This window comes from Bemisia tabaci, chromosome 7 (assembly GCF_918797505.1).
Source record: "Bemisia tabaci chromosome 7, PGI_BMITA_v3".
Taxonomy (NCBI): Eukaryota; Metazoa; Arthropoda; class Insecta; order Hemiptera; family Aleyrodidae; genus Bemisia; species Bemisia tabaci.
This window is the reverse complement of record NC_092799.1, coordinates 50,765,132-50,791,312: the sequence shown is the minus strand read 5'-3', so window position 1 is coordinate 50,791,312 and position 26,181 is coordinate 50,765,132. Positions and strand designations below refer to the sequence as shown.

Below are 26,181 nucleotides of genomic sequence, written 5' to 3'. Positions count from 1 at the left end.
GGGTCATATCAGGTGCATTTAGTCATCCATGAATCAAAAATGAACAATTTCAATCCCAAAAAATCGTCTTTATTCTGTAAAAAATCTTAAAAAATCGATATAACCGATCGATATATTGACTCATAAACGTTAAAACTCGATTTTGCGTGTAAAAATTCGTAAAAATCCGGGGTCTATGACATATTCAATTAAACGTAACCGTAGACACATCAGTTGAACAAGAAAATAGCGAAAAGTGAGGCTAGAGTTTGATCCCTTTGCCCACCCGAAACTCGAAAACGGTTCCTACACTCATCTTGATTTTTTTCCCCTGAGTTTTCTGTTCATTTAAGAACATTTCGACGGTGTAAGTCGGCAATCACGTAACTCGGTTTGCGACGTCGCAGACTTCCTGTCATACTTTATTTTTTTAACGGAAAACTATTCAACGGCAATTCAAAACTTTCTTGATTATTCCTCTCTGTGCGAAGAAAATTTTGTAAAAATTTCAAGGAATGATGTCAATTCGTTCTCCTTTGAAAAAAATAACATAGAGGCGGAAATTTTCAGACACCGCAAACGAGTAATGTGATTGCCGACTCACACCGTCGATTTACATTTTTAAAACGTGGCAAATATTTATAAAACCTTTTCTAATCCAAGCGGAGACATCGATATTAATGTCGATGAGCCACAGTTGTATTGAAAAAATCTGTACACGAATTAATAAAAGAGGGGAAAAACCCAAGAAGCACGCAATCTTTGGTCTTAACCCATTTGTACATAGATCTTTTAGAGTCAAATACGTTTGTTGCAAGTACACCACGCTGCAGTACTGTAAAAGCACGAAATATATGTAGAAGATATAATTTAAGTGCTTTGGAAATCATGGAACCACCTTAATATTTACTAAACACGCATTATACTTCCCTGTAATCTTATTTTTCTTTTTATCAATTGAAATTACTCCATGCAATCTGTGCTAAAATTTCAAAATAATGCTTTGAAAAACGAAGATTCCCCGACTTTAATAATAGAGCCAAACAGAGCCGAGCGGTACGCGGCGTGCTGCCAGCGCGACGCGAGCATTGGCGCCTACAAACCTAACAGGGGGACCGAACAACAAGCGACTTTACTTGGTTTCTGCCCGATCGGCGAAGTATCGATTTCGAAACTAAAAATTTAGTCCATGCAACCCCTGTCGATTTTTCCCGATTTGGAACTGAGAAAAACATTTCAAGATTTCAGTCGCATCCTATGAAGTTAAAGGCGTAGAATCGATTCCGCACAGTCTTGGCTCTCTGCAAGGCTTCCTTAGCCAAAGAACATTCAAAAACGAGCTTTTCTGACCAATTTTTGACTCTATGTCTAGAGCGTTTTCAGCGGACAGCCCGAAGCGAGGGACTCGCGGAGCTTTTCAGACTGGAGAATCGCACTTAGCGGGTAAATTCCAAGCGAGCTTCCTTGGTTTCAGCCTGATCAGCGAACTTTCAATTTTGACCCCGAATATTTAGTCCGTGGTTCGTACCCCTGTAGATTTTTCTCGATTTGGGACTGAGAAAAAAATTTCAAGATTTCAGTCGCATCCTATGTAGTCGAAGGCGTAGAATCGATTCCGCAGGTTTTTAGCGTCAAAATCGAAAGTTCGCCGATCGAGCCGAAAGCAAGTTATGCCGCTTGGAAATGACCCACTGAGTACGATTTTCCAGTCGAAAAAGCTCCGCGAGTCCCTCATTTCGAGCTATCCGCTGAACACGCTCCAGAGAAAGAGTCAAAAATTGGTCTGAAATGCTCGTGTTTGACCAGTTTTTGACTGTTTCTCGACTCAGGAAGTCTCGCCGAGAAATGGAACCGTGTGGAATCGATTCTACGCCTCCAAAATTCGTTAGATGCGACTGCAATCTTGATTTTTTTTTTATCAGTCCAAAATCGAGTAAAATCGACAGGCGTTACATTAACCGAATTTTAAGCGTCAAAATCGAAATTTCACCGATCGAGCCGAAAGCAACTTAGGCCGCTTGGAAATGACCCGCTGAGTGCGATTTTCCAGTCGGAAAAGCTCCACAAGTCCCTCGCTTTGAACTATCCGCTGAAACGCTCCAGAGAAAGAGTCAAAAATTGGGCAGACAAACTCGTTTTTGACCAGTTTATAACCTTATCCCGGCTCAGGATGTCTCGCCATGAGTCGGGACCGTGCGGAATCGATTCTACGCCTCCAAATACGAAGGATGCGACTGAAATCCTGAAATTTTTTCTCAGTCCAAAAAAGAGAAAAATCGACATATGGATTACATCGACTAAATTTTTCGGGTCAAAGGCGAATGTTCGCGGATTGGGCCGAAACCAGGGAAGCTCGCTTGGAATTGACCCGCTCAGTGCGATTTTCCAGTCGGAAAAGCTCCGCGAGTACCTCGCTTAGAGCTATCCGCTTAAAACGCTTTAGAGAACGAGTCAAAAAGTGGTCAGAAAAGCTCGTTTTTGACCAGATTTTGACTGTTTCTCGGCTTCGGAAGTCTCGCCGAGAATCGGAACTGTGCGTTTGCGGTATTCAAAAATCTCCGCTCCCATCTTACTTTTTGGCGGAGAGCAAAGCAATTTCATTCCTTGGATTTTCCACACAGTTTTCTTCACGCAGACGAAAAATCCCGGGGTTTTAAAAAATTGACGTTGAGTGGTTTTCATGATAAAATAATGTATGACAGGAAGTCTGCAACGTTACAAACTGAGATACGTGGCCTCGTCGTTTCACCGTCTATTTGGGTTCATTACTACACAGATCGATGTTAATGTCAACCTGCGATAACTATGAGAGATGAACAAATTTTCACTTTGTGTGCGTCGTTTTTCCATCTTTTTAATCCATGAAATCGAAAAAAAAAAAAAAAAAAACATTTACCATCCAATTTTTGTTGTTACAGATAGGTTACTTCTACGTTTTGCCGTTACGCATAAAATCGGCCACGTTTAATAGAGATACATCTAGTCGCTTTCAGTTTGGACCAGGTTTCAGGTTTGAAGTTTCATTTATTCATAAAACTTAGGTAATGTTAAATGTGAAGTTTAACGTGCTTTCAGGCTTAAAAATGTTTTCTCGACTTTGAATTTTAGCCAGGACACGATGCAAGACTAATTGTATTAAACTACTTCAAACTCTTCTCTTTTCAAAATGCGGAATGGTAACTGGTAAGTTCCTGCTGAACTTGGTCCAATTCGTTGCTCTTATGGCGTAAGGGTGTATCTCAAATTCCGCATGAGTCCCGGCACAGTGGTTTTGAAGCAAAAAAAAAAAAAAAAAATTGCGACAAAAATGTACCCAAAAATGGTTTGCTCGGGGTGAGTCCATGGTACGTGCACACTTAAAATCGCGAAACAATCAAAATCTTGGCTATTGCTATTTTCGAAATACGCGCTTTGAAATTTTCATAGAAAATGGAACTTTTCTACTGATCTTGATCCACTTTTTTATTTATTTGTACATTAAATCGGTGTTGATCGGTTCACGTAGAAAATGGAACTTTTCTACTGATCTTGATCCACTTTTTTATTTATTTGTACATTAAATCGGTGTTGATCGGTTCACGTTTTTATTTTTTGTTCGAATCAAGTCGATCGAATACATGCCCTCTCCTTACACGCACACTTCCTTTCTATGGCTTTGAGTACCTGTTTGCAGCAAAATTTGCAAAAATTAATGATGATTGAATTAAAAATGTCGAAAAAAACACAAGCAGTTCTCATAGGCGGTTCTAGACCTTCATTCTTGGGCTTGCCAAGAGGTGGAAAATGTCGGAGACCGGCTCTAAAGGGGACGGTCGCTCAGGGGAGGCCTAAGTTTCGGCCCTCAAGTATTATCCCTTCCCTACCCTCCTTTCTCTTTTTCTCTCCTTCCTCTCCACGTAAATACCTGTTTATTCCATTAAGAAAATTTTTAGCAAAACTTTCCATCAAAACTACAATCTTACCATAAAAGAAACAGTGGAATCTTTGTAAAACACTGCTATCAATTTTAATTCTGTTTAAAATATTTTCAATTAATTGCTGGGATTTTGTCTCCGTAGTTTCAGGGCGCTAAAGCCAGGATTGTATTTCGCAAATGGATAATTTTTGCAGAATAATTAAAAACTCAGAAGCAGGAAAAATTTAACTAAATAATAATAGGAACTCAAATCAACAATATAATGCAAAAAAATTTGGAAAATCTCGTCATGTAAGTGTAACACAGAAGATTCGAAAACGCCTTCAATTGAGGCGTTCCGGAGAGTTCAAATAGTTGTATCCCTGCGCCTTAGCAAGGCGATGGAAGCTTCGTATCGAAGTAGCGTCTCCGCTTGGTTTTTCGGTTTTCCCGTGCCGCTACTGCAGTTTCGACCATTAAGGTCGTAGTTTAAGGGTGCTAAAGCCAGGATTGTATTTCGCAAATGGACAATTTTTGAAGAATAATTATATTTAAGAAGCAGGAGAAATTTAACTAAATAATAAAAGGAACTCAAATCAACAATATTATGCACAACAATTTGGAAAATCTCGTCATGTAACACAGAAGATTAGAAAACGCCTGTTTCAACCGTTGAGGCAGTAGTTCAAGGGCGCTAAAGCCAGGATTGTATTTCGCAAATGGATAATTTTTGCAGAATAATTAAAAAATCAGAAGCAGGAGAAATTTAACTAAATAATAAAAGGAACTCCAATCAACAATATAATGTAAAAAATTTTTGGAAAATCTCGTCATGTAACACAGAAGATTCGAAAACGCCTTCAATTGAGGCGTTATACCTCATGCGTTCCGGAGAGTTCAAATAGTTGTATCCCTGCGCCTTAGCAAGGCGATGGAAGTTTCGTATCGAAGTAGCGTCTCCGCTTGGTTTTTCGGTTTTCCCGTGCCGCTACTGCAGTTTCGACCGTTAAGGCCGTAGTTCAAGGGTGCTAAAGCCAGGATTGTATTTCGCAAATGGACAATTTTTGCAAAATAATTAAAAATTAAGAAGCAGGAGAAAAACTAAATATTAAAAGGAACTCAAATCAACAATATTATGCACAACAATTTGGAAAATCTCGTCATGTAACACAGAAGATTCGAAAACGCCTTCAATTGAGGCGTGATATCTCACGCGTTCCGGAGAGTTCAAATAGTTGTATCCTTGCGCCTTGGCAAGGAGATGGAAGCTCAATATCATAGGCAGTTCTGGACCTTCATTCTTGGGGGTGCCCAGAGGTGGAAAATGTCGGAGACCGGCTCCAAAGGGGACGGTCGCTCAGGGGAGGCCCAGGTTTCGGCCCTCAAGTTTTATCCCTTCCCTACCCTCCTTTTTCTTTTTCTCTCCTTCCTCTCCACTTAAATACCTGTATATTCAATTTAGAAAATTTTTAGCCAAATTTTCCATCAAAACTACAATCTTACCATAAAAAAACAGTGGAATCTTTGTAAAACACGGCTATCAATTTTAATTCTGTTTAAACATTTTCAATTAATTGCTGAGATTTTTTCTCAGTGTGAGCGAATACAGAATCTTTAAAAGCAGTAATTTCACGGTTGCGATAACCGTACTTAATTTTTGTTTAGGGGTGCCCGGCACCCACTGGCACCCCCGTAGAACCGCCTATGGCAGTTCTTGATTTCTCCATAAGCCACCATGATGATAAGTGCCGTTAGGTTCACACTTGGTTCACACTTTTCGGAGCACAAGCGGCTCGGAAAGGCCCATCCGTAGGCAAGTCGTCAAAACGCGTAGATTTGACAGCATCGAGAGTACGACTGCGAAAACCTGCGCGGTAAATGGACGGTACGACTTCATACGTCACTCGATCGCCGATTTTCTCAGCGCTGCCACTTCGACACCGGCACCCGGTGCCGGACACGGGAGCTGTCAGCAATAGATTTCGGGTGCAGATTGCAAAACGACGGTGGTGGCGCGACTGCGGATTGCACAGGAGTTAGGGCGCTCCGCGAGAATATACAGGGTGAGCGAAAAGTCCCCGACCCCCCCTCTAACTTTTGAACGAATGGAGCTAAGGAAATGAAACTTTGGGAATGTTCCTACCTCAAAGGGGACCATCTTTTGAGGGGGTCAATATTTTGCCCCCCCCCTCAGGGGGGGGACAGGGGCCCCCCAACTTTTTTTTTTCAAATAGCAACCCCAATCTTGTGATACCTCATTCGAAAGAGCATAAAAAACTAAGAATTTTGGCGCAAACCGCAGATCAATATCTCAATTTTTGACCGAGTTATGATAGGTCAAAGGTCAAATTTGACCTATTTTCAAAAAATCATAACTCCGGTTCAAATTATCGTAAAGAAAAAAATAAAACGGGAAAATTTACCAAATTGTGTTCGCTTTTACGTAAAAATTGCAGAAATCACTTCGATTTAATTTTAAGGGGGGGCTCGGACCCCCAAATACGTCAATTCAAAGGTCATTCAATTTTCCCACGAAATAAGCCAATTTCCTCTGGAATTGCCTCCACATTATCTCAGTAAGGTCAAAATCAGTTCAACATTACGTTGGCAAGTCCCAAAATTTCGGGAAAAGTTAAAAAAACGAAATTTAAACGGTCAAATTTAATCACCTTAAATTTCGTTTTTTTTAACTTTTCCCGAAATTTGGGGACTTTCCAACGTAATGTTGAACTGATTTTGACCTTACTGAGATAATGTGGAGGCAAATCCAGAGGAAATTGGCTTATTTCGCGGGAAAATTGAATGACCTTTGAATTGACGTATTTGGGGGTCCGAGCCCCCCCTTAAAATTAAATCGAAGTGATTTCTGCAATTTTTACGTAAAAGCGAACACAATTTGGTAAATTTTCCCGTTTTATTTTTTTCTTTACGATAATTTGAACCGGAGTTATGATTTTTTGAAAATAGGTCAAATTTGACCTTTGACCTATCATAACTCGGTCAAAAATTGAGATATTGATCTGCGGTTTGCGCCAAAATTCTTAGTTTTTTATGCTCTTTCGAATGAGGTATCACAAGATTGGGGTTGCTATTTGAAAAAAAAAAAGTTGGGGGACCCCTGTCCCCCCCTGAGGGGGGGACCAAAATTTTGACCCCCTCAAAAGGTGGTCCCCTTTGAGATAGGAACATTCCCAAAGTTTCATTTCCTTAGCTCAATTCGTTCAAAAGTTAGAGGGGGGGTCGGGGACTTTTCGCTCACCCTGTATGAACAATACCTACATGAAGCGTGCGGCTCATTTTAGAACTTTGACTTTTAGAAGTTTTCTTGTCCGGACTGCGGGCCGAACGCTGCCTTTTTTTAACGGTATATTACAGAGAAGTGCAGGTAAAGGGGAATTGTGTCGATATAAAAGAAGGGGCAGTGGACTGATTAATCGGAATAACTGGTCAAACAGTGGTTGCCCATTTTTGAGAGTGATTCTTTTCGCTCTAAATGTTTTTACTTTTTTCTTTAGGCCTTGTCTCCACGGGCCGTTTCACGAGATTTGTCCCAGGGTTAAATTCCACTTACGAAGTTGGGAAAATTATTGAGTTAATCAATATTTTTCCCAGTACCAAGTATGGTACTTGTACCCCTAGGACCCACTGAGAGGAGAAGAAGAAGTGAAACGAATTGTGCGATATTTTATTCATTACTCCATTGTTAATGTTTGTTTCGTTAAAATAATGTGTATAATTGTCAATTGAGTGCAATTAGTATTTTAATCCCGGTTAAATACTCGACTTTATCTAATTTATCTTCCCGCCCAAACTAGTCGAAGGACTGTATGAGCCCCGTCCCGTGGGAACGGTAACTGGGAAAAATCCCAGAAGTTTCATTCCTGCGATTCGAACTTGGGACAAATCCTATGAAAACGTCCCGTGGAGACAAGGCCTTACCTTTCTCCTCTTGTATTTTAATCCCCCTAAGTTGAGAAAATGACAATTCTATATCTACCAGCAATCCCCCCCTCCCCGATCACGTCATCGGGACATGACACCCATCAAGGACGCCATAGACTCATCCATTGATGACGTCATGGAGGCACCTGTCGATGACGTCGATGGAAACGAGTCTCGTTGATGACGTCATGGAGTCATCCTTTGATGACGTCTTGATAATGGCATTTTGAGGTCACATCCTACAGGTAGGTACTCTACCTGCAGGGTACCAGTTGATGGTGACGTTACAACACAAACCATAATTGGACGTATTTCTATCAAACGGAACTATGTGCAATATGACGTGAGCCCTGTTATGCATATATTCTTATGGGTCTCAGGGCTGATGTCTTAATGCACATAGTTCCGTTTGATAGAAATACGTCCAATTCATGTATATACATTTATTGCTAATTAGTTTTTGATGAGTCAATATTTTCTAAATTTCTAATTTTTAATAAATTTTCCGCTTCATATATGATACCTACTTTAGCATGTACAGCATCAACTTGTTTTGAATCCCCCGCCACCTCTTTTTAAAAGTCAGAGAGTTTTTAGAATCTTGTCCATCTGTATTACAGGTCGTCAATTTTTACAGCCCAAAAGCTGTTCGTTAGTTCCTCAGATGTCCGATTCAATTTAGAGATTCAATTCTTCAATCCCGCGTTAGTATATATTCATCCATGCCCGCGGCCTACATCATACGAGCGCCCTAACTCCTGTGCAATCCGCAGTCGCGCCACCCGTCGTTTTGCGATCTGCATTGCACCCGAAATCTATTGCTGACAGCTCCCGTGTCCGGCACCGCTTCGCCACCCCGTTTGTCCCATAGAGTACATAGAGTCGCAATGTAAATGGGAGAGCTGGCGCCATGTTCTGCTCGACAAATTCCGAGCCCGGTGTGCGCCGAGTTCGGGTCGCTTTTTCGATACATTTTCGATCCAAAATGGCGGTGTGGAATACATGGTAATTCCTATCTCCTCTGTTTGTGTTGTTGTTGTTGTTGTTGTCATCGGATGGCCCGTGTATCGCAAACAATGGATTATGTATCGAAGAAGTGACCCTGCGTCAAACAGGACTCTTGGAATTCGGGACATGGAAAATGCTTAAAATTGGCGCCAGCACTCCCACTTACATTACGACTCAATGTACTCTATGCTCGGAAAGCACTTGGGTGCTTTTGCCGGCAACGGAATTCCCCAGCGCACTACCACCGCGGACCAAGTTACGAGGCCCAGCCTGTATTTTTGCGAGTGTGTGTGTGCGCCAGGTGTCCCTTTGACGAGCCGCGGAATGTTGCATCTGATCAATGAGTGCGAGAGAGATGGACGATACAAGGGCGGCTTGGCAAAGCCGAGTGGTATCCTTTGACGTGCCGCATCTGCCCAATGAGTGCGAGAGAGAGAGACGACAAAACAGCGTATCGACCAATCCAAGATGAGCCCTAATCCCCGTTTACGGCCGTTCTTTCCCGGGCTCACGCTCGGAAAGTACTTGGGTGGTTTTGCCGGCAACGGAATTCCCCAGCGCACTACCACCGCGGACCAAATTACGAGGCCCAGCCTGTATTTTTGCGAGTGTGTGTGTGCGCCAGGTGTCCCTTTGACGAGCCGCGGAATGTTGCATCTGATCAATGAGTGCGAGAGAGATGGACGATACAAGGGCGGCTTGGCAAAGCCGAGTGGTATCCTTTGACGTGCCGCATCTATCCAATGAGTGCGAGAGAGAGAGACGACAAAACAGCGTATCGACCAATCCAAGATGAGCCCTGCTCCCCGTTTACGGCCGTTCTTTCACGGGCTCACGCTCGGAAAGCACTTGGGTGGTTTTGCCGGCAACGGAATTCCCCAGCGCACTACCACCGCGGACCAAATTACGAGGCCCAGCCTGTATTTTTGCGAGTGTGTGTGTGCGCCAGGTGTCCCTTTGACGAGCCGCGGAATGTTGCATCTGATCAATGAGTGCGAGAGAGATGGACGATACAAGGGCGGCTTGGCAAAGCCGAGTGGTATCCTTTGACGTGCCGCATCTGCCCAATGAGTGCGAGAGAGAGAGACGACAAAACAGCGTATCGACCAATCCAAGATGAGCCCTAATCCCCGTTTACGGCCGTTCTTTCCCGGGCTCACGCTCGGAAAGTACTTGGGTGGTTTTGCCGGCAACGGAATTCCCCAGCGCACTACCACCGCGGACCAAATTACGAGGCCCAGCCTGTATTTTTGCGAGTGTGTGTGTGCGCCAGGTGTCCCTTTGACGAGCCGCGGAATGTTGCATCTGATCAATGAGTGCGAGAGAGATGGACGATACAAGGGCGGCTTGGCAAAGCCGAGTGGTATCCTTTGACGTGCCGCATCTATCCAATGAGTGCGAGAGAGAGAGACGACAAAACAGCGTATCGACCAATCCAAGATGAGCCCTGCTCCCCGTTTACGGCCGTTCTTTCCCGGGCTCACGCTCGGAAAGCACTTGGGTGCTTTTGCTGGCAACGGAATTTTACCAGCGCACTATCACCGCGGACCAAATTACGAGGCCCAGCCTGTATTTTTGAGAGTGTGTGTGTGCGCCAGGTGTCCCTTTGACGAGCCGCGGAATGTTGCATCTGATCAATGAGTGCGAGAGAGATGGACGATACAAGGGCGGCTTGGCAAAGCCGAGTGGTATCCTTTGACGTGCCGCATCTGCCCAATGAGTGCGAGAGAGAGAGACGACAAAACAGCGTATCGACCAATCCAAGATGAGCCCTGCTCCCCGTTTACGGCCGTTCTTTCCCGGGCTCACGCTCGGAAAGCACTTGGGTGCTTTTGTCGGCAACGGAATTCCCCAGCGCACTAACACCGCGGACAATATTACGAGGCCCAGCCTGTATTTTTGCGAGTGTGTGTGTGCGCCAGGTGTCCCTTTGACGAGCCGCGGAATGTTGCATCTGATCAATGAGTGCGAGAGAGATGGACGATACAAGGGCGGCTTGGCAAAGCCGAGTGGTATCCTTTGACGTGCCGCATCTGCCCAATGAGTGCAAGAGAGAGAGAGACGACAAAACATCGGATCGACCACAACAAGATGAGCCCTGCTCCCCGTTTACGGCCGTTCTTTCCCGGGCTCACGCTCGGAAAGCACTTGGGTGCTTTTGCCGGCAACGGAATTCCCCAGCGCACTACCACCGCGGACCAAATTACGAGGCCCAGCCTGTATTTTTGCGAGTGTGTGTGTGCGCCAGGTGTCCCTTTGACGAGCCGCGGAATGTTGCATCTGATCAATGAGTGCGAGAGAGATGGACGATACAAGGGCGGCTTGGCAAAGCCGAGTGGTATCCTTTGACGTGCCGCATCTGCCCAATGAGTGCAAGAGAGAGAGAGACGACAAAACAGCGGATCGACCACAACAAGATGAGCCCTGCTCCCCGTTTACGGCCGTTCTTTCCCGGGCTCACGCTCGGAAAGTACTTGGGTGGTTTTGCCGGCAACGGAATTCCCCAGCGCACTACCACCGCGGACAAAATTACGAGGCCCAGCCTGTATTTTTGCGAGTGTGTGTGTGCGCCAGGTGTCCCTTTGACGAGCCGCGGAATGTTGCATCTGATCAATGAGTGCGAGAGAGATGGACGATACAAGGGCGTCTTGGCAAAGCCGAGTGGTATCCTTTGACGTGCCGCATCTGCCCAATAAGTGCGAGAGAGAGAGACGACAAAACAGCGTATCGACCAATCCAAGATGAGCCCTAATCCCCGTTTACGGCCGTTCTTTCCCGGGCTCACGCTCGGAAACTGGTTTGTCCATACCTATTGTACTCAACCCATGTATGTCTGTCTAACCTCCAAGTCCTCCCTCACACTCTGCTCACACTCTTTAACCTCAAACTCCTCCAAAGTAACCTTGTTGAAATGTTGTTTTGTTGTGTTCCTCGAAATGTTACCTAGATTGTCGCTTTTGTGATTTCGTGCCTATTTTTAGTTATACCTAAATCTTTGTCATATCCTGTTCTAATCGTGATCTGGTAGCCGCTAAACTTATCTGTCGATACAGAACCTGGTTCAATCTTCCGAATCCATTAGTGTAAATCGTACCACGTGTTTCTGCATTGTTTTGCATTCTGGTGCGATGATTTCGCCGTCTCCCTGGCTTGTGCGAGAACAGAAATACTTTTTTTTGTCACTGAAAGGGGTGCCTGAACTGGCGACGTGCTTCTTTCGCTCTCGATCAACCAGAGAGGTCACTGCATGCATGGGCTGAATAGTAAGTTTTGAAGCGGCTGTGCGCAGTAATCAACGCCATGCGAACTCTTCACCATTTTTGCAAAACGTTTTCCAACCTAGCACAATCTTGCCATTTGACTCGACACATGTCTACAATTTACGCGTTATCATCAGGTTTGAAATTTTCCTACTCTTATCTTTGATAGCGTAACTGCCAACATAATCTTTTGCAGTCAAAAGATCTGTAGGCCAAATCTTGAAATCATGTTATTGGATGCCTGGCCCCAGGATTAAGGGCTGACTTGGAGCTGGGATTGTGGTAGGCTCTAAACCCGTATCATACAATCAAATTAGAGCTCTCCAAGTGGCATCAACACGGAGCCATGTGCTCCTCAAGCATTGTCGACCTGACAGTCTCAGAGGGCCTGGCAGGTTACATGAAGCCACATTGAGAGCTCTACTTTGATCGTATGATATGGGCCAAAGAATTGATCACTGAAAAGCACCTCCTTACCGGTTGACAACCAGTTGATTTTTCAGCCTGAAAAAGGGACCTGCTTCTGTTGTCAATCAGCATAGCTCCACTCTAGCTTGTTCCAGTCTTGTAAGTACATCATGCCAACATTTAATTTTATTAATCGGCCGGCTGACGCGTTTGTTCGGTCTATCATCTGTAGTTACATTTTACATCTGGCTTATGTTTGACTGGCAGCTGAAGAATCTTGTATTTTTAAATCAGAGTTTAGAATTACTAGTTGCAGATTGTGTAACCAGAACCGGAAAAGTCATGCATAGTTAAATACAAATTTAGTAGGTACCCAAACCCCAAAATGCTGAAAGATCACTCAAAGTTACGCTTAGTGAAGAGTTGGTAAAATGAAAAGTTAATGGAGGAAAAGGGATATTTTTTGTATGCATGTTGAATGATTTAAAATCCATGTTTTCTCAGATGAACAGTGCGTTTTGCAGGAAGGAACCAAGCCATCTCAGCTATTGCCAAATTCAACCGAGCAATTTAATTTTCTACAGGAGGACTATAGTGATAAATTGGTTTCAAATTGTTAAGGAATTTACTTTGTATTAAGGAGAAAACTCGCTTATTGCAAGAAAATCCACACAACTGTTTTCATGTTAAAAATTGAATTGTCTAATTAAATTTGACAATACCTTATGTGACTTGGTCCTCTCCTGCTATCGCGGTCCGTTGAAAGCGCTGAAAGACTAGTAACGACTTGCACTTTGATTGATAGATGAGTTCACGCAGTTGCAGTGTGGTTGCTAACTTATAAATATCTGTCAAAAACTTTGCGATACTTTCCCTTAATGCTTTTGATCCCCTACAGAATACATGACTTGCTTTTAGGACGAGGAAAATGTGGTGTGGCGGTCATCAGAGTGTCAGGCCCAAAGTCTGCAGAGGTCTTTAGCAGAATGACGAACTTGAAAGGACCACCTCCACCGCGACAAGCTATGCTCCTGTCAATCCTGGATCCCGAGACTCGAACAAAGTTGGATAAGGGATTATTACTCTGGTTTCCTGGTAAAGTGCTGTTATATTCTGTCTTTCGATTCAATTCAAAACTAGATCCAAGGAAAAAAAAGAAGAGACAAATGTCACGTCTGAGAATGGCACCATTCAACACAAAATCGTTGTGGTGACCAATTGGGCCAACTGATGATTGATAAATTCAGGTTAATATAATAAATACTTTTGAGGGGAGCTTTTGCCGCACAAGAAATAATTGAGAAAGTTAAAAATATTAAAATGGGTAACTCACTTGCACGTTTTAATATTCTTTTTTTGCAGACGCGTTTCGGGCATCGGCTTATCATCAATGCTAGATCGAGACTGATTTATCTCGTGACCTTGATCCTACTTGTCGAACATCCGTGATGCCTCGTAGAGCATGGTAAAAGAACAAGGAAAAGTGTTTCAACCCCTTTCCACCTCCAACTTCCTTATTTAAAGCCATCCAGAAAACCGCAAAACATGACAACCATGCTCTACGACGCAACACGACAAGTAGGATCAAGGTCATGAGATAAATCAGCTATCTAGCATTGATGATGGGCTGATGCCCGAAACGCGTCTGCCAAAAAAGAATATTAAAACATGCAAGTGAGTTACCCATTTTAACATTTTTAACTTTCTTAATATAATAAAGATACAAATTTCTTACACAACAGTCCAAAAGTAACATGAAAATCAAGGGAAATGAGGGAAACAAGGCTAAAAATACATTATAAAAACCAAGACGTTCAAAAGAAAAAATTTATGTCTCGTAGTGTTTGCCTCCGAATGAAAATGGCTGAAACCCTGAAACGTCTCGGCTTTTATTATTATTTTTAGCCTTATTTCCCGTTTTTCCTCTCTTGTTTTTTCATGTTAATATGACATCTGTCGCCTCTTTTCCTCCCAAACTCTACCAAACTGCAAATTTCAAGAAATCCAATTTCTCAAGAGAGGAAGTAACGGTCTACAATGAAATGCTCTTCAACACTTTTGTTTTATGTCCACTGTACTGATGGGTCTGCTAAGCTAGTCACAACAAAGTATTTAGACAATCGTTAATAATAAATTAAGTAAGTATAACAAGGTTCATCCTGATAAAAAGTTTTTACATTCAATTGTAACCAAAATAGCATCCTTCAGCACAACAAGCAGGATGCCTTGATCGAAGGACTGCATCCTCCGTCCTGTGATTTCTTTTGAAATTTTGGAATCACTCTTCAAGAATGGTATTATGCACTGAAGTCTTCCTACAAGAATCTCTTATTTATGAGTCCTCATTAAATCCAAAATAGTACCAAATTTCAGCTTTGCGCAATGTATGTAGTTATATGTTCTTATTTTGTATCAAGTAACAACAATTTCTGGTCCAGGCTTATTTCGGTTCGTAAAAGTAGGTTGTGGGTAATTTTACCATCTGCTTTCATTGAATTATTCTTTTCCAACTGCAATTTTTTTCTCTGTTTCTAGCCCCCTCCAGTTTTACAGGAGAGCACTGTTGCGAACTTCAAGTGCATGGTGGGCTTGCAGTTATTTCGTCGGTCTTGACCTCTCTTGGTAAACTGGATGATTTTCAGCCTGCAAGCCCAGGTAAATTCAGTGAGCTTAACTCAGTTGTGATTTTTCCATTTTTTAAATCAGAAAGCTCCGTAGAGAAGTTGATATTTTTTTCCTTTGCTCATATTTAATGGCACCAGAAGTTTAATTCTTGGAACCAATATTACACTATACAAGTCAAAAATGATTTCAAGAACCCTTCTCTGTAGGAAATACAAAAAAACGGTATTGTTTCTTACGAGAATATTAAATGAGTTGAGTTTAGAAAATTTTCCACAGTTTTATTCTAATCTGGGATCACGGAGAAAAGGTGCTCTAAAGTTGCAAAATTCAACTGCCTCGTGATGTTGCCGGGCAGTATTTTTCCTCTAAATCCATGTATTTCAACACATTCATGCAATTAGCCACAACTCACCTAATATCCTGTCTGATTTTGGATAAGGAGCTTACTAGTTAATCATAATATGAAAACCAGAAATGTCAATTCTTGGATCCAAAGTTTGACGTTGAAACAACCTTTTTTTTTTGTTTTTGATGACCAAGAGAGAAATTTAATTTAAGCTTTACCAAGTGTTTTACTCGCCAGACAAGCAGACCTAAGCTGAAGAAAAATTGGTGAATTAGCTAAGTAAGGATATATGAAGTTTCAAAGCAAGCAGAGATTTGCACCGGTTTTACATGGATAAATGTGATCCTGACTTTTGTTCCTCAACGGTTTGCTGCGCCCTACATCTCTCATAATACTAGTCCAAGGTTTTCTAAAATATCAAAAAAAAACCTTGCAGTTTTTTTGATAGCTGATCACCAGCCACTTCTAATTTTTATTTTTTTACTTATTTTCCTCTTTTTTTTGCAATAAGAATCATCTGTGTTTCTTTTTCATTGGTCTCTGAAGGTGAGTTCACAAGGCGAGCATTCTATGCAAATAAGTTGGACCTTACCGAAGTCGAAGGCTTAGCTGACCTAATAGAGGCAGAAACTGAATTTCAAAGGCAACAGGCTTTATACCAAATGGAAGGCAATTTAAAACAGCTGTATTCCTGTTGGCGTGACACTTTGGCAAGGGTGAGTCATTTTTAACCATGAAAAACCATTATCACCACCATTTTACCATTTTTTTTTTTTTTTTTTTTTTTTTTTTTTTTTTTTTTTTTTTTTTTTTTGTATCTTTTATCTCTTTACCTGAGGTGGTTGTCCATATGTCCATGCTATCATCCTCTGCACTTAATAAAAATTCGTGAAACTAACTATACAAAAAATTCCTAAGGGAAAATTGTGCAATTATAGATAAACAGAAGATTTAGGAAATGAATGAAGGCGGAGGAGATAATTCAGGGATTGTTGAAAAAGTGGAAGAAAAAGAAGAAGAAAGGAAAGACTACAGTTTTTCTGAACTCGAAAAAAGCTCTTGAGGACAGGAAAAAAGAAAATCTTAGTCAGGAAATTGATAAAAAATGGAATTAGAGGGGAGTCAATTGAATGGTTTGAAAACTATTTGAGTGACAGGAAGCAGCAAGTATTATGGGGGCAGGAACTATCAGAGGAAATGTGTGTTGAGTTAGGAGTACTAGGAACTTGACTATGAGGTATATATTAGGTTGTGATGAAGAAAATAGAATTTTGGATATGCTGAAGAGCTTAGACTGGTTTTGTATTGAGTTATTTTTAAAAATTAGGATATTCTTGTTCTTTCATAAAATTAGGATGGGATTGATTGAACTTGATGACAAAGAGATCATGAAAATTATGATTAAAAGAATAGAGTTAAAGTATAGTGAAGATAATGTGGTTGATAGGATAATTTACTTAAAGGGAGTGAGTGATAGATTATACGATTTTTGGATGTAAATATTGGCAGCACTGATTGTGGGATGTGAATGATTTCAGGAATGAGGTAGTTAGGGAAATCATGAAGTTGCAAGAGAAACATTGAGGAGATGGGGAATTGCTCCCCAGGTGTTATAGATAGAAGGAATTTGGAGTATAGGGATAATATTTCCCGCAGTAGCATCAGTTAGGGTCATGTTTTGATATCATGAGGATGAGTAGGGATGGTTAGTCACTAGGTGACTGAATGGGATTAGCCCTCATGGGTTTTTGAACTTTAAAAAAAAAAAAAAATTTCAAAAAAACGACTTGAGTCGAGTCATTGGCTCAATCTTTCAATTTCATTTACTAATTTATTTTGTCCTGTTCACTTTCCAGTGTTTGGCATTTGTGGAAGCATACATCGATTTTAGTGAAGATGACAATATTGAAGATAATATTCTTCAAAAAGTGGACGCTGATTTGAAAGAACTGTCAGCTAAGATTCAAGTGAGTTGAATTTTTCCCTCAATAACTGACATAAGGTTTCATCTTTTTGCTCCATCTGATATTTCAGTCAATAGCAACAAATAGTGACAGAGATGCAAAATGATGTACCGTACCATAAAGCTGCCGTGCTAAGGAAGAACGCCGTATGTCACACAACGGCCTTCAGACCTTGCCAAATTTCCTGAAACCAATCATGAATTTTCAGGAAAATATACATGTATTTTTCCTTCGATTTTCAGAGAATATTGTTCATAATTTGATCTAAGGCGTCCAAAAATTTCAATAAAAATATTCATATCTTTCCCTTATAATAAATATTTCCTGAAAGGAAAGGACAACATGCAAAACGGGCCATTTGGGGCTAGGGGCGGATACCTTTGAGACTTGCCCTATTCATTCACCTAACAATGCCTCATCTTTTCCCAAAGTTTCAAGCCGCCCAAAAATTTTGAAGAGACACAGCGGTGGGTCAAAGTTAAAAACAGGCAAAATTTTCGCAAATTTATTACTCGAAAACCAAGAAGTTTTGGAAAACGTGGTTTAAACGAGCGTATTCAGCGTAACGAAAGCTTTCAGAATATGTATATCATCATAGGGTTTTGTCAACTTCAGCTTGAGTTATCGCCTCCGAAGCGCTGGAACACTCAAAACAGACCCCTTATTTTTTCACGTTTGGGCCGATTTAAAAAAAAGCCATTTTTTTATTTTGATGAAAAACTGACATACTGTTCCTGACTCTCTGTAGCCCCTCTAGCTTTTTACCGCATGCTGGGGAAATGTTTTGGTTGCGAGTTATAAGAGCAGAAAGGAGTGAAGGTTGGGAAAATCGGCTATTTTAAACTGCGTGCAAGGCGTTGACCGGAAGGAAAACGTCCCCTCCCACTCAGTTCAGCGAATCAAACTCCTCTGCCGACCTCGCATTGTTGCCACATGTCTCCTGATCCGTCGCTGCGCGCAGTTTAAAGTAGCCGATTTTCCGGACCTTTGCTCCTTTCCGCTCTTATAACTCGCAACCAAAACATTTCCCCAGCATGCGCTAAAAAGCTAGAGGGGCTACAGAGAGTCAGGAACAATATGTCAGTTTTTCATCAAAGTAAAAAAATGGCTTTTTTTTTAATCGGCCCAAACGTGTAAAAATAAGGGGTCTGTTTTGAGTGTTCCAGCGCTTCGGAGGCGATAACTCAAGCTGAAGTTGACAAAACCCTATGATGATATACATATTCTGAAAGCTTTCGTTACGCTGAATACGCTCGTTTAAACCGCGTTTTCCAAAACTTCTTGGTTTTCGAGTAATAAATTTGCGAAAATTTTGCCTGTTTTTAACTTTGACCCCCCGCTGCGTCCCCCCAAAATTTTTGGGGGGCTTGAAACTTTGGGAAAAGATGAGGCATTGTTAGGTGAATGAATAGGGCAAGTCTCAAAGGTATCAGCCCCGAGCCCCAAATGGCCCGTTTTGCACGTAGTCCTTTGCCAACATTTGAATGCTCGTTCGACATTTCTCCTTAGCACGGCAGAATGCCTGAAGTATAAGTTAGGCTACATTTTGCAATTAAGAACTACAATAGAAATCAGAAACAACATACGCACCATCAGTTTCCCGATGCATTCAAGTGTTTTTACGGATGAACTAGAAATTGTAGTTCGTAATTGCAAAATGCAGTCCAGTTGTATTATCAATTGACTTAGATCTGCTGAAAACCTTCCATGTCCATCACATTTCTTCAGATTCACCCTAGTTTGTTTTTTCTTACAACATTGTTCAAGAGGTCAATTTCCTCGGTGAATTTTTCACTATATTCATTAAACTTGAAATAAATTATTCTAAATGTCTAACATCTTAGACTAACTTTAGCTCATGAGTTACCGTAAAATGTTGTTTGAAGTAAGATGTTTTTTCCTGAGCTGGTTCAATCAAAGATAGAACTTTGATCGGTGCTGATAAACAAATGAAGGGAGTGACTGGGCTTTCTTGTTGGATGATATAAAATCAGCATCCACGATCATCATTGCGCGAGGAATCCTTACGCAACTTCAAATTATTAAACATTGGGCGCATTTTTAAGCTGACAGTTTGCACAATGTTGAATGATGCACAAGAATAAAAATATAGTTGCTGTTAGAATTAAAGGCCCCTGCTGATTAGTTAAGTTTCTAAAATACAACTACCCTATTGACCTCTTTTCTTTTTCGTGCAAATAATTGTTCATTTTGCTGTGAAATTGCGGATCTTGCCTTAAAATTGAAAATTTTCTCTGAAGTGGAAGCAGTTTAACTCTGTTACAAAATCGGGAATTGCTTGGAACGGTCGCGTTTTGAAACTCTTTGAACTTCCAGTTGGGTGCAGAATACATCTGCTTCAATTTCTATTGTTTTCTCTGTCAAATTATTCTTTTCTTTCTTGTAAATTCAGTTTATTGTTTGTTTAATATTGTATAGCTGCATTTACTTGATGGTAGGAAAGGAGAAAGACTTCGCTCCGGAGTCATGACTATAATCCTTGGTGCTCCAAATGTCGGAAAGAGCAGTCTATTGAATGCATTGTGTAAGTCAAACATTAATCTTCTTTTAAAACACATTATTTAGAGATGTAATCGTTCAACTCTGTTAAACAGACTATAAGTTATTAACATTCTTCTTTGATACAAATGAGCATCAGTAGGCTTAGAAAAGGGAAAAAGGGGAAAAGAAGAGCAGAACTGGATTAAGTAACTGTAGTCTCTGATTTAGTTCTACTGCGAATTTGAACAGCCATAAGACACACATCAGATATGTAATCACTTGGTTTGGGCCAAAGAAACCTTGAACAACATGAGATCATATCGGTGAAGCTTGAGAGGTCGAAAGGCTATAATACTAAATAAATGGTGAACTTATAACTCTTGAATGAATTCAGGACCACATACTTAAGACAAAGAAACTGCAAAACATTTGATTTGAGGCGAAAATGAAAAGAGAATGGTCAAAAAAAAGTAAAAGATGAAAGTCTGGGTTTGGACATTGGACTTGTAAAACTGATTTTCAGAATGCACCTTAAAATGAGCCGATAGGCCGTGGCTCCAGGTTGTAAAATACGATGAATATTATTGCCGAAGGCTTGGTTGAAGTCGAAAATGGATTTAAATTAATTGAAATTAAGAGATTTCGAGTTGTTTGGATCCTTCGTGTTATCAATCTTTGTTTATACGATCCACACGCGGCGCGCGGCAGAGGCATGCAGAGGTACCTCGCTGGCACGCTAGGTCAAAAGTGTGGCCACCGCCGGACGGATCGAATGGGCGCCATTTTGAGATGGCCTAAGCGGCGCGCATTTAAATGGGAGCCCAAAATACGGACTTTTGGACTTGTATTTCGTGGGTTAATATTGCTCAAAAAAATTGGGGAAAATTCCTGCGAACTATGTGCACTCTCTAGTTTCCAAAAATGCAAGAATTACGAATTACTGAACAAGCTCATTTTGCATTTAAAATTAATGTAGTTAGGAGAAGAGCTGTTAGTGCTGAAAAAGCTTTAAAATATTTATGTTACTGCTGAGAGAAATTCTTTATGAAACTTTCAGATCAGAAACGCATGAAAATGTTAAACTAAATGGACTCATGATTATTTGATGATGGCAGTTAAAAAATGTATATCTTAGGGAAACCTATTTACAGTTGCAAGCTATCTTGTTCAGGATTCCTAATTTTCTTATTTTAATGCAAGTTACGATTAATGCCACCTACTGGTACATAAAGAACTTAATTACTTGAAACTTATTCCTTGGAATCTCAAAAAATGTTTTTGTTGAAAATTCAGATTTTATACCCTCAACAAAAATCGCTCTCCTCAAAATTTGTATCTTTGCAATAAGGTCCTCCTCCAACTTTTACAGGTGGACTTCAGTTTGCAATGAAGAACCACTATTTTGGGCTCATTTATTTATAAAAACACCCATATATTTAAGGAAACTAATGGCACGGATGTTGCGTTAAGCATTTATTAATAAGCAGAAAATATTCAATGGCTCCTCATAGCAGATCGTAGTCCAAATGACAATAATTACCGCTCAATTTTTAAATCATGCCTAAAAATGAACCAGACTCTCAATATTACGTACTTTTTTCCTTATTTTTTTCTATCAGTCAGTTTCCAGAGGTGACTTGTCAAATGTAGGCTTTCCATTGATTAACATTTTTAAAATAATTTCGTTCTCATTATGTTATCAAATTTTGGAGGCGAAAAAAAGGTGTACTTTCATTTATTATAGATCTCAATTGGTATCATCTTTCTTTCAAGATTAGCGTCATCATTGCCTGTTTGTTGTTGCCCTAATTTTTTTTTAATTTTCAGGCGAAAGACCTGCTGCCATCGTAACAGAAGTGCCTGGAACGACGCGAGATGTGATCGAGGCAACTCTAAATATCAATGGATATCCAGTGTTACTTGCAGATACAGCCGGAATTAGGAGAAATACGGTGGATATTGTTGAAAAGGAAGGAATCAGTCGGACTTATTCCTCTGCAGAAAAATCAGATTTTATTTTGTTTTTGATAGATGCACGTCACTTCTTTGATTCAGCAAAAAGTATAAATAATAATATCAGTGACTCAGAACTATCAAAATTATTCCAAAAATTTTTCCGAAGTCATGTATCTAGTTTACAATTGGATAGTTTTTTCTCCAATAGCAAATTGGGCTGTGATGGACAAGACGGACAACTTAAGCAACTGAACTCTACTGAAATGCAGCTCGACACTGAATCACTTGGAACCAAATACAATCATAATTCTTCAGCAGAGCACACCAAAAACTATCTAGTCATATTGAATAAGCTGGACTTGTTGGATCCAAAAGAAAAACTGTTTTGTCATAGGTTATCAAGAATTGATAAGAATATTGTTCCTGTCTCATGCAAAACGGAAGAAAATCTACCTCATCTTTTATCTTTGATGACAGAACACTTGTCTGATTTGTAAGTATTCTCTCTCTCACTCAGATGTTATCGTCTTATAATTTAACATAATTTTTAAGATCTGAAAGAATAATGAAGATGTCTGAGAAACAATACAAAAGTAGAGAAAAATAAAAATTTCATAGGTTTATGAGCAAATTTCCAATGAATTTTTAGCCTTTGGAACATCATCTCCATCAACATCTAGCATCCGTGTGTGGTCATTTAAAATGAAAGTAAAAATTCTCAACTGTTTGCCCCCAAAAATTGGAGAGCTTGAAATGATATGACCTATATTAGAATCCGTAGAACCTTGAGAAACAACTCAAATTTTATAACAGGTATTTTGATGATTTTGGGGAATATTAAAAATATTCTCGGGATTTTTTTTTTCATTGATGAGGATAAATAATGTCTACTGTTATTCAGTTATTTTTTTATTTATTTTTTTTTAGAAACAAACAGGCATGAAGCCCACTATACAAAGATATAAAAATGGTACAAATAGCAACAATTTATAATACATTGTATAAGTTTTGAAACACAGAAACAGAATAAAGTTAGTAAAATAATAGAGAGTAAAGTAGATACCTTGGAAACTGCTCACTCATTATTTTTTTTCCCGACATGTTTCAGGCTCGCCCATCTCCAAGGGTTTATTGCGACTAGTCAACACTAAAAACATGCCAGCCACAAGATTAGTTGCATTTAACCCTTGAAGTTGGGCTTCAATTGAGCCCTAAAGTCGGCTGGAGCAGTGAGTGTTTTTTGGCTCCTCAATATTTTAACAACAATTTACAAGTAGCACCATTTCAAGAAAATGGAGATAACATAAAGCTTTAAAAGTTTAGTGTGCCTTTCCAATGGGAACCATCCAGTATTTTTAAAAACTACCTTTCAACTAAAATAAATTAACTGATGCGCAGCTCTCATTTTGCTTTGTTCTTTGCCTTTGCGCTAGGTTTGAATTATTACTTCAAGCTTCAAACATGGTGAACTTACCAATTAAAAATGGAGTTCAAGACAGGGTACAAATTGAATCACTCCATCTTATGATTTCCCCACCAAATTTTACGATGAAATTATTCACACAATGGGAAGGTTGGAATTTATCTTCCACAGAAGATGAAAGTCTTTATTATTAACATTTGGTAGAAGGCAAAAGTGCAAATGATTTCATTTGTTTGATGTGTGCTCCATTTGGTCAGTGATTAGTGAACGTAATTATATCTTGCCCATGAGTTGCTTTCCAAACTTCCAGAGTGTGAATTGCTCTTCTCGTAAAATTTTGGTGCCTAGATTTATACTTTTTCGAGTAGCTCATTAAGTAGCTCTGATAAGGTCTTAGCCTGCTCAAAAGAAGACTGGTCATTCTCACTAGCTCAGAAGTAACTTTGATGCAACAACAGAACAAGACAGCATTATGAATAAGTATTTGTGCAGTCAGCTAGCAAATGAGCTACTGAATTTGCTTTTTACCAACACGATGTCAGATGAACCATAAAAATCCGACTTATGCGTACAAAATTTATCTGGGAGTCTCTCCTGTTGATCGACTTTTTCGTTAAAATGATACCTATGTAAAATTTGTTAAAATATTAGGTAATATTTGTCTAAATTAAAAGGTGTTGATAGATTTCACTGAACAAAGTGTATACAACACACGGGTAGTCAATGTGTTTAATTACTGAAGCTTGTAGAAAATTCTAGCTGCACGGATTTAATAACAAACTATTTTTATTTCATTACAGATGTGGGAATCCATCCCAAGAAAGTCCAGTGCTGAGTCAAGTTCGACATCGTTACCATATCAATGAGTGTCACCTCGCCCTACAAATGTTTTTTTCCAATAACACTGATGAAACAATAGTTATTGGTGCAGAGTATCTACGAGAAGCAATCAGAAGTATAGGACGAATCACTGGTCACGTCTCATCTGAAGAATTGTTGGATATCATTTTCAAACAGTTTTGTATTGGCAAGTGAATTTATAGACTTCATAAGCATCTATACATATTCTGGTAAGGATTATCTCTCAAGTCAAAAACCATTCCTGCCTTAATCCATGAATCTGTGAAGGTAAAAACGCATGGTCTCCTGTATCCTCTAGTCATGAGAAAATGGTAACTTTGTTTCCGCAAAGAGATTTATTACTTTCATGTAATACTTGTGCACTAAAGAGAATTGTCTCCGCTGCAAACTTACAAATTTCAAAAAGGCCTGTTTGGTTTGGACCAAAACTGTTTTCCAGGACATTTTTGAAGTAATGTCTTTTTAGAGTTTTATCAAGTCAAGTCAGACCCTTAGAAGCTAAAAGTTGAAACTGACTTTATGCTTTCCTCAATTTTCAAGACTTCAGTATTTCGTCGTAAATCAGAACATGATGTTTCTTCATCCTTTCTCATTCTAAAATTGTTATTTTGGATACCTGATGTGAATTGATTTTTAGGATATTTTTCATCAAAAGAACCAGACCTAAAAATTCCTTTGAAAAAATCAAGAAAGAAAGGAAAACCCCCCTCAGAGGGAGAAACAGGGTGATATAGACTGCAAAAAATTGCTCGAAAATAGACTTATAAACGGTAAGACCAGTTCAGTTTTATACAAGCAGACTCCTTTCACTGTTGAATTAGTTAGAGAAAACCTAGACAGCCAAATGATGTAGAGCTGAGATAATTACGTCAACTCTAGTTAATTTTGTAGCCTCTTTTTAGGAAGTTCACTTGACTATGAATGATGATCGGCACCAGCGAAAAAGCTTAGCTTCATCAGAGGAGCATTAACTTTTATTTTGAATGACCAAGGCTTTCGTTCTTGAAAGCAAAGATTAGAAAGAAAAAATTAAAACGGCATTTTTTTTTTAATTGCTCCTGAAATATTGCAAGTGAGACTAGTCAATTTGTTGTTCTCTTAACAAACGTATTTCATTTTCACCAATAATCAACTCTGCATATTTCTTAACGGGAAGTCCAACGCAGAAGCAGTATGCCATCCCAAGTGGATTGACTTTTGCATTCTCAGGCATTGAAGACTTATGCTGATATCCATCCAAAATTTCATGAGCTTTCACGATTTTTTCGGTGCAATAATACCCTCCAGTTGAGCCTAGAAGTTAAACATCAAATATATTGATTAAACACTCTTCTTAACGCAAATTTGAAACCCCAATATTCTCCTTAAGTTTCTAATGATAAATGAAGGATAAACATAACATCTACATCCAAAGAGGTAAATAGCAAGTAAGAGGTGCAAGAATCCATGGTTTATGGAGTGATAATTACAGGAAAAAGATTTCAGGGAATCCTCGCGAATAATTTTTTCTGTAGACTCTATAAGGTTTCTCCATCTTCAACATCATCACATGAGCCCGCTTCTCAGGGGGTGAAAATGCTTGAACTGAGAACTACAGGATTTAATAAAAAAAAACTTCCTCTTACCACCGACCAACATCTAGTTTAATAGGGACAGTATAAACCAACATTAACCAGATACACATCAACGTAATTCTCACCAATTGGTCAGAGCCACTCATTCTTTTTGATTCGTTTTCTGAAAGCACCGAGTGATTTAAGCTTCTAGGAGTTTCTTCGGATTTTTTAAACCCTAAATGGTGAAGAAACCCCATTTTGAAAATGGCAAAAATGGAACCAGTTTGAAAAGATATTTTTGACAGGCTCTGATGACGTAATCTGATTAGGGAAACAGCGTTTGCTGATTGGCTGAACTCAGTTTTAGGCTTGGCCTTGCTACGTCAAATCACATGAAGCACACCACATAAGCACATGAAATACACTGTAAACCAGTTTCACATGTTCCAGTTTTTG

General features: G+C 39.9%; 1 protein-coding gene across 1 annotated transcript; it reads left to right on the top strand.

Annotated features, from left to right (window-relative positions):
- The first annotated feature begins 11,786 nt into the window (after positions 1-11,786).
- LOC109039357 (tRNA modification GTPase GTPBP3, mitochondrial) lies at positions 11,787-25,761 on the top strand. The gene is made up of 8 exons (XM_019054815.2): positions 11,787-12,221; positions 13,411-13,587; positions 15,028-15,147; positions 16,010-16,179; positions 17,320-17,430; positions 19,867-19,972; positions 21,757-22,378; positions 24,109-25,761. Exons 1-8 carry the CDS (start codon positions 12,125-12,127, stop codon positions 24,341-24,343), a joined length of 1,638 nt encoding a protein of 545 aa, XP_018910360.2. The 5' UTR covers positions 11,787-12,124; the 3' UTR covers positions 24,344-25,761.
- Positions 25,762-26,181: the final 420 nt, after the last annotated feature.